Source organism: Rhea pennata, chromosome 3 (assembly GCF_028389875.1).
Source record: "Rhea pennata isolate bPtePen1 chromosome 3, bPtePen1.pri, whole genome shotgun sequence".
NCBI lineage: Eukaryota > Metazoa > Chordata > Aves > Rheiformes > Rheidae > Rhea > Rhea pennata.
The window spans coordinates 103,989,416-103,998,136 of NC_084665.1; the positions used below are offsets into that span (position 1 = coordinate 103,989,416).

Sequence of the window (8,721 nt, forward strand, 5' to 3'; positions counted from 1 at the left end):
TCTTAGTAGCTCCTGCCTTCTGCTCTCTGGTTTGCCTCTGCTGCTCGGCCAGGCGCTGTGCCTCAGCCAGCTCGGCATTATGCCGGAGCATAGAGACACAGTGCTGTTCCCACTGGTAGGACAGCTCCTCTTCTGCCACGACTTCCAGCAAAGCTTCTCCACAGCCGTGCCCATCAGCACTCTGAGCAGTGGCTTGACTGCAGCGTCAAAGTCGCACACCTGAGCGTGGAGGTCAGGGAAAGAGAGACAAAAGGCCCTTGATGACGATCCCTCTTGACAGCGCAGCAGGGGAGGAGGATGAGCAAAGCCCTTGCCCTCACGGCAGTGCTGAGCTGTGCAGGAGGGGGCCCCAGGCCAGCTCTGGCAGGAAGCACAAACACAGCTGGGGCTGAATGACGAGTGGGCCAGCAGGAGACTGGGCCTGGTGCATGGACCCTGCAGCACCACAGACCCCCTCAGAGCCTCTCTGGAGGCTGCCAGGGAGAGGCAGAGGGCTCCCCTGCACCCTCTCTCTGCTCACCTCCCTCTTCCCAACCCCTCTCTGCATGGGTGCTCTTTCTACTGGGGAGAACTTTTCTCAACACAGTGGTTCTTAGCTGGAAGCAGCACAACCAGGGCACATGTAGAAGCACCCGCCTTAATTTTGCAGCAGGAATTAGAATCTCTCTCTGTGTGTGTTTTTTTTTAAGTGTGTTCCATAAGCAGAAATTCAGACAGAAGAAGAAAGTACGCAGAACGTGGAAAGGGGGGGCAGGCCACTTGGGAGAATTACAAGAATGTTGTCAGGGTATGCAGAGTTGTGACAAGGAAGGCTAAGGCCCATATGGAATTAAATCTGGCCAGGGATGTCAGGGACAAGAAGAAAGGCTTCTTCAGCTGCATCGGTAGCAAGAGGAAGACCAGGGAGAATGTGGGCCTGCTGCTGAATGGGGTGGGAGCCCTGGTGACGAAGGATACCGAGAAGGCAGAGTTACTGAATGCCTTCTTTGCTTCAGGCTTTACTGCTAAGGCCAGCCCACAAGAATCCCAGAGGCCAGAGACGAGAGAGAAATTCTGGAGAAAGGAAGGCTTTCCTTTGGTCGAGAAGGATCAGGTTAGAGACCTTCTAGGCAAACTCATCTGTCCACAAATCCATGGGCCCTGACGAGATGCACCCACGAGTACCGAGGGAGCTGGCAGATGTTGTTGCTAGGCTGCTCTCCCTCATGGCAAGAGGACCACTTTCAGCTACAGAGCAGCCGAGCACCTGCAAAGCATCCTCCTTTCTACGGGAAAGACCTTGAGGAGAGAGCCCTGTACTGCAGTAGCACCATTTTTGTTTGATAGACTACAGTTCGTACAACCTTGCTGTGTAATACAAGAAGAATACCCCAACTCACTATTAGATTCAGCAGGAATCAGCAGATTTTCATGTAGCACATGTTGACCTAGCCTGCAGGTGATGTTTACAGCCATCATTAACCAGCAAGGCAGGAAGGTAAGAGGTAGTTTATGCTGTGTTGACTCTTTGAAGTCAATATGGTTACCAGAAGAAAGCAGTCAAGCGTGTAGAGGACAATCTTTCTTCATGATGCCGCTCTTCATTCACTGCTACTTGGAGTCATCAGCAGCATGCATCTTCAGCAGGTCAAACTCAAAAAGATATCTTTGATGGAAGCTGAATTAGTTGATTAGTAAAGATGGAATTTGTCAGAAGTACACAATCCTAAAACATTTAAGTAAAAAAAAGTTACTATCATAAGAGTTTTTAAATCTTGGGAATTTTTTTGATTATTTTTAACTAGCAGGCTGCTAAGCGGTGAAAATAAGAGGCGCACAGTTTTCTGCCAGCTCTGACAGAGCTGCTAGAAACTGGTCAGGAACTCTTGTGAGTCTTACATTTGTCCACAGCATGCCTACTGAGGAATTTCTTCTGTGTAGATGAGGAGTGACCATGCAGGACTAACTGCTTAAGAAGGAGGAGGTTCTCATCTGCAGAGAACTGACCCCCTCCCTCTTTGTAGGAGGGGCTACAGAGCCTTACAAATTCAGGGCAAAGCTGCTGAGAGCTTAGAGTGAGTTACACTTCGTACAAGGTAAGCTTTGGGGATCTTAGCTACGCACAGGGAATTAGTGTATGCAAAAGTCAAGTCAGTGACTGTCGTTAATGGCTTAAATACTTCTACTTGTTTCATTACTAACATGGCTGTGTGCATCAAATGTTCACTCTGTAAGTAGCTGCTTGCTAGGGGGACCAATTAAAAAGACAGGTATTTAGATCTCAGAAATGTGAAGAATGCTTCCTGTTACCCCTTTCTTCCTATTTCAGAGAAGACTGCATGTTATTTACAAGGAGAATATGTCTATATATTTTGTAGGCATTTGGTTTTTGCTGCTGTTAATACTTCAGCTTTATTGTTGACATGGTGTTTATGATTGTGAGACCAGGATGAAACTGGGTACTGTCTGCATATTTGCTGCCGATGCCCTGGAGCTGTTTCGCAATGAGGTGGCTGGTGGTGTGCCCAGAAAAAGCTACTGCTTCAAATTCTCTCTGTGTTTACTCTTTAACTGTTGCTTCTGCTGATAAAATATGAACTAGTGTAGGCAGCTGATTGATCTCTTAGAAATGTTTGATGTAGCACAAGTCCAAGGAAAAAGCAAAAAGATTTGGAATTAAATGGAGTAAATTTTTCTGTTTGACTCTGCTTGCAGTAAAAGCTGTTGGCCAATCTAATAGTACTGGAGATGATAGTATAAAATTCTAGGTCTTCCAGTGCTTGCCCGAGGAAATGGGAGGCATGGGGACTGTTGTAGATGAGACTAAATGCTTAGAGTGGGGGAAAAAAAAACCCCTTCCCATCACCTTATAATGGAATATAATGCCCACTGGAGAAAACAAAGAATATGAGAGTTTGTATTGTGTATCTGCTTAAATAATAAACTGTGTCCTGAGATAATGCTGAAATAAACGGAGCAGTGTACATTGCAGACCCTGCTCATTGATGAGAGCAGAACACTTTGGGAAAGTAGGGGTGCTAGGGAGTCAAAACCAGTATTCTGAATCCTTATGCTGCAAAACTTTATTCTCGATAGGAGGAAATCAGGTGCTTGGAAACATGCCTGGGAAACCCAAGCTCTACTACTTCTGTGGACGAGGCCGAATGGAATCAATTCGGTGGCTACTAGCAGCAGCCGGAGTTGAGGTCTGTCTATGTCTCTTATACTAAGAGCATGTGAGAAATACATAATTTTACAGTCCCCTATCAAAACTGTGACTGACCTGCTGGTCAGTTTAGCGCACTGCACAATGATGACCAAGTTAGCATCGCTAGTTATGGTTCTTCTGGGATCATGGTATTGCCTATTACTACCCCACTCACCATTAAAAACCAAGGAATGTCACCACTAGCTGAGCCCGAATAGCAAAGCAGGTTCCTATCTCACTTTCAGCCATCAGGACTATTGTTAGCATTGTGAATGCATCTCCCTGAGCTAGCCAAGTAAAATTTTTATAGCGACGGTAGTAGTCCCTGGCTTTATCTTCTGATCATAGGGGTTCAGTACTGTCACCTCTGAAGGCCTCCGGCTGAACCCCAATGTCCATGAGATCATTTAGATTATGCCTATTAGAGTGTAACTTCCCCTTGAAGATATTGCCTTATATAAAACAACCAGTAATTCTTCTCCACTCTAACAATTTCTGGTGTTAACGCTGGAGAGGGAGACAGTGTGGGGGAATCTGTATGTTTAAGAGCTGTGAGCTTTTGTCACGGTGACAGGCCAGAAAGCCAGAAAGCTGCAGAGGACGCATGATCCTTTCTCTTCCTCCTTCCTCCTCCCAGCTTGTGGCAAAGAAGCTCTAGCACAGTCCTGTTGCCACTGTATGAACTTGCTTATCCTCCCTTCTCCCTGCACCATTGCTTGCTCCATCCCTTGCCAGCAGTGAGAACAGGAGCAGCATGGCCATACCTTGCCCGGAGGACGATGCTCTGTGCCTTCTAGGACCTCTGGTTTAGCCAAAATCTTACCTGCACCCAAATATGATTCATATGGGAGAGGGGAGAGGAGAGCATAACAGAGGCAAAATCATTTTTAAAAGATACCACTTTAACATCCGATTTATCTTTTTACAAGAAAATTCCCCAAAGCATGACTTTCTGGTCCCCAACGGTCTCATGCAATGCAGAAGCTAAAACATGCAGTGACAGCATGACTTTTCTTCTGTGTTTCCTGCAGTTTGAAGAAAGCTTCCTGGAAACAAGGGATGACCTGTTGAAGTTAGAGAAGAGTAAGTCTCCTTCACTTTTTAGTAAACAGAACTATCTGTCTTAGAACCTCTAAGAAGTCTTCTGTCTCTTAAAAAGAAAATCCAGATTGGACTGAACCTGAGGTATCAGAGAGGCACGCTGCAGTAACAACACACGGTGACAGATGACACCATCCGCCCCGTCACTTCAGTCGTATGACAGTACAGTTTTTTGTAATCGGATCACCTTGAAGTTCATTAGTATTTTAGGTTGCCCACCAAGCTGTTGTTTTATAATCCGTATGAAACCACTTTCAGAGTTCAGAGTTTAACCCGTACCTCTGATGTGTTCTTGGTTTCCCAAGGCAACAGCTGATCTTGGTACTCTTTAGCTTCCATCTCTGTGGGTTTGAGATTTACTTTCCCTCCAAGGCAAATGACACGTCTGTGCTCTTGCAGTTCACCTTGGCTAACCAAGGAAGTCTGAGCTTAGGCTGGCATTTGCAGTCCTGCTCTCCTTTCGGAAGAATGAGTCGATCCTCCCGCCACCTGCTAGCTTTCAAAAAGCGCAGTAATATTTTAAGACATGAGCATAATAATAGAAATATGCCCTTCATAGCAAACAGTTTCTGTGCACACTTGCCTTACAGTGGATCCAAAGATGGACATAACTGATCAGTTATTTAAGACAATAAATGTGATCCCATCCAGCAATTATTCTGACTCACACCTCTGATCAGTTATAGCCAGTATAGTAGTCACAAAGCTAACTATAAACATTTACATTGGCATTCACGTTGACAAGCTTTTAAGTAGTCCATGTTTCCATAATATGTATCATAGTTCGACAGAAACTGGTTTGCGATGGGTCAGATGCATTAGGTCCTTCCGTCCCTCCCAACTGTGTCAACCTCAAGGGAGATTCACCTGCGTTAGGACCATGCAGGGCAGGACTTGTCCTTTTCAGCGTGTGGCTTCTAAAAGTTGTGCATTTGGATGCTTCATCAGGTTTGAAGAAACTTCAAGCAGCTGACTGTTATAACATTAGATTAACATATCACCAAGAAATGGTTCTTCATTTTATGGTAAGCTTTTTCCATACCAGGAAGACTGTCTCAAATCAAAAATAATCTGGAGCATAAGACGTTTTGCCAAATACCCACTGATGGTACTCATTCAGAAGGCGAGTGTCTCCTTATCATGTCCCTTTTACTGCAGGTGGAGCCCTGCTCTTTCAGCAAGTGCCCATGGTGGAGATGGATGGGATGAAGATGGTGCAGACAAGAGCCATCCTCAGCTACATAGCAGCAAAGCACAACCTCTACGGGAAGGACCTGAAGGAGAGAGTCCTGTACAGTGCCAATGCTACCTTTGCTTGATAGATTACAATACATACAACCGTGTTGTGTAATACAAGAAGAATATCTCAGCTTACTATTAGATTCAGGGTGATTCAGCAGATTTTTGTGTAGCGCGTCCTGACCTTGCCTGCAGATAATGTCTGCAACAGGATTAACCAGCTAGATTAACTAGGCAGGAGGGTACAAGCGAGTTTATGAAGATCAAAGGTCAGCGTCATTATCAGAAGAAAGCAGTCAGGAGTACAGAGGACAGTCTTTCTTCCTGATGCCGCTTGTCGCTCACTGTCCCCTGGAGTCATCAGCAGCGTGCATTTTCACCAGCTCAAATGCAAGGAAATGTCTTTGATGGAAACAGAAGCTCCCCTGTTTCTAGGAAATAGATATTAAAGGATAGCGCTCTCGAGGCACTTGCGTTAAATATGTAAATATCCTGAAATGCTTCAGGCTAATTAGCACAAGTAAACACCTTTCATGGTATCCAGTGGGAATCATGTAGAATCCCTTTTTGATTTCACACATCTGATTTGATTTTTAACGTAGGTTTGGGTGCCAGTTTTGTAAATATGTTTGACAAATCGTAATATAGAGGAGTATCACCCCTAGTGAAAAATGGAAAGGATGTAGTACTTTAGTTTTGGCTAAGCATATGCTACTTGTCTTTTGTCTTATCCCAAGCCAGAAGCTGTTGCACTTGGTGGGGGGACTGCTCCACACTATTCATTTGGGACAGAAGAGATGTTCCTAACATTTCAGTCGGGGCTGTGTCAGTACTTACTGTGTTATTCAGACCTACTGTGAATTGACCAAATCAAACTTTTTCTTCCAGAATTGATATGTATGTGGAAGCATTAATGGATCTGGATGAGTTACTCATGTACCATCCTTTCCAACCAGCTGATAAAAGGGAGCAAGATCTTGCTAATATTGTGGATAAAGCCACAAACAGATACTTCCCAGTCTATGAGAAGGTAGGTGGCAAGGATGTAGCAACTTAGATAAAGTTGGTTTCCTGAAACTGCATCCCGGATCTATACATGCAAACTTAATTCAGGCAAATGGAGAGGAAAAAATTACCACTTAAATGTACATACAATGTCTTGGGGAAGGCAGGGTTGGAGGGAATACAGAAGGCACAGAGGATGCTACAAATCTGGGAGAAATGCAGAGCTGCAGAGACACAGCACAGACTGAGCTCCCCAAATATCCATGTTTCAAACTGTATGTTGTTTCAGACAGACGCCACTTCACCATCATTTTCTGTTTCAAGTTTCCTCCTGAAGTATTTTCAGGAGAGGACCCTCTGTAAAATCATCTGTTTACTATGTGAAAGCATTATAGTTCCTTCTGTAACAAGCGAGAGGGTGGCTGAGTTAGATGTCAAGAACATGAGGTATGGGTTACGTATGGAGAGTTCCCAACAAAACATTTGCCAAAATTGAAGCGGAAGCACGTGAAAAGTAAGGGAAGTGCCCATCCTTTGGAAGAGTCCAAGATACTCTGTTATGCCCTGGGTTGAATTTTAACCTGTCATAAATTTTGTGCATGAATTTGCTGTGATGGTTGTGTTCAAAAGTTCTTCCGAACACAGGACTTCTGATTATGAGGATTACAGAAGTGAACGGACAAGGGCTCGAACTGAGCTATCAGAAAAATCTGCATGATAAGAAGGACTGATGTGGTCGGATTGCTTGTTTATACTACAGATGTTCCTACTGCATTGCCTTGTTTCACATGTGACTCCTATGCAGTGTATGACCTTGCTTTGAATACATTGTGTTAGGTTTAGTGTGCTCTGGCGGCACACACCCAGGAATGCCAGAGAAAAAGTTGCACTTACATCTGGTCGTTGTTCTCTGTTTTCAGGTTTTGAAGAACCATGGGCAAGACTTTCTTGTAGGCAACCAGCTCAGCAAGGCAGATGTGCTGTTACTTGAAGCCCTTTTAATGGCAGAAGAGTGCAAGCCTGATATACTTGCCAAATTTCCTCTCTTGCAGGTAATTGAATGGACAGTTTTAATGGGAAGTAAATCAAAGCAGAGCTATTGATGTACGTTGGCTAAGAAATACGGGGGAATAGGAGGGTAAGGAAAGACAAAATCAGAAGCAAATATCCTAAGTAATTTTAGCCTGCCTCAAATACTGATGGTCATTGTCTCCTTATACCAGTATAGCCACCAGGACTCAAAAGCATAATAGGGCAGAGCATAAAGAGTCTGCTGCATGAGCGACTCACAATATTACTTTTATGGCATGGTTAACATGCAAACGTCTGATAGTAACCATGGATCTTAAGTATAATGCTGTTTTGTTTTTGTTTTGCAGAGTTTTAAAGCAAGAATAAGTAATGTCCCCACAATAAAGAAATTTCTGCAGCCTGGCAGCCAGAGGAAACCACCAATAGAAGAAAAAGATATCCCAAAAGTGATGAAGATTTTCAATGTTGCCCAGTGAGCAGCAACGTAAAATCTCAGAAACTCTACCGCTTTTTCTCTGTGTTTCTTGACAGTGGCAAAGTGAAATGAATGAAAATAGTTAAGTGTTTTTCTGATCTCTCTTTCTCTAGCTAAGGATTAGATTTGGGCTACTGCAAACACTTTCCGTGCAAATCTGCTTGAACACACCAGCAAATGAAACGGTTAAATGAATTATGAGGTGCGCTGGACAAAGCAGGATGTCTTAAATTACTGATTTTAAGAGATTTCCTGAAATAAAGTCTCACTATTGACACTTAAAAGCATCTGTTTAATGACTGTTTGCAGCAAGTTGTATAGATAAGGGGTCTCTCATTCTGTCTTTCTGTTATTCCCAAGAGTTGCTGGAGCATGAAGAGAGCTTATCCCAAAAGGTGGTCAACATGACCATCCTGGAAACAGCTGGGCAGAGCCTGCAGGCTTTGTAGTGATTCTTCTAGTATTCGTATTTTCACAAATGCTTCCTTCTGCAAAAAGCTGACCGTAGTAACCGAAAGCACTTGGCGCATTTGACTGAAAGATGAATGCTTCTATCCAGCTGTCAAGATGAGAAACTGCAATTGTTTGAGGCAGCAGCAGTCGGACTGGTGTGAGGTGCTAGCACTTTGCCTTGAAATGTAGGTCTTAGGTTATGGTGACTTACGTTTTTGTATGCTAAGCT

At 44.0% G+C, this 8,721-nt stretch overlaps 1 protein-coding gene across 1 annotated transcript; it reads left to right on the forward strand.

Annotated features, from left to right (window-relative positions):
* Positions 1-2,006: 2,006 nt before the first annotated feature.
* Positions 2,007-8,323, forward strand: LOC134137946 (glutathione S-transferase-like). Its single transcript, XM_062571117.1, has 7 exons — positions 2,007-2,075; positions 3,076-3,185; positions 4,219-4,270; positions 5,447-5,579; positions 6,416-6,557; positions 7,453-7,584; positions 7,912-8,323. Exons 2-7 carry the CDS (start codon positions 3,099-3,101, stop codon positions 8,038-8,040), a joined length of 675 nt encoding a protein of 224 aa, XP_062427101.1. The 5' UTR covers positions 2,007-2,075; positions 3,076-3,098; the 3' UTR covers positions 8,041-8,323.
* Positions 8,324-8,721: the final 398 nt, after the last annotated feature.

Bases quoted from the DNA above. Each gene is read 5' to 3' on its own strand.
- LOC134137946 (XM_062571117.1), top strand. From the start codon at position 3,099: ATGCCTGGGAAACCCAAGCTCTACTACTTCTGTGGACGAGGCCGAATG. The intron at 3,186-4,218 runs GTCTGTCTATGT...TGTTTCCTGCAG, and splicing joins TAGCAGCAGCCGGAGTTGAG to TTTGAAGAAAGCTTCCTGGA. The intron at 4,271-5,446 runs GTAAGTCTCCTT...CTTTTACTGCAG, and splicing joins CCTGTTGAAGTTAGAGAAGA to GTGGAGCCCTGCTCTTTCAG.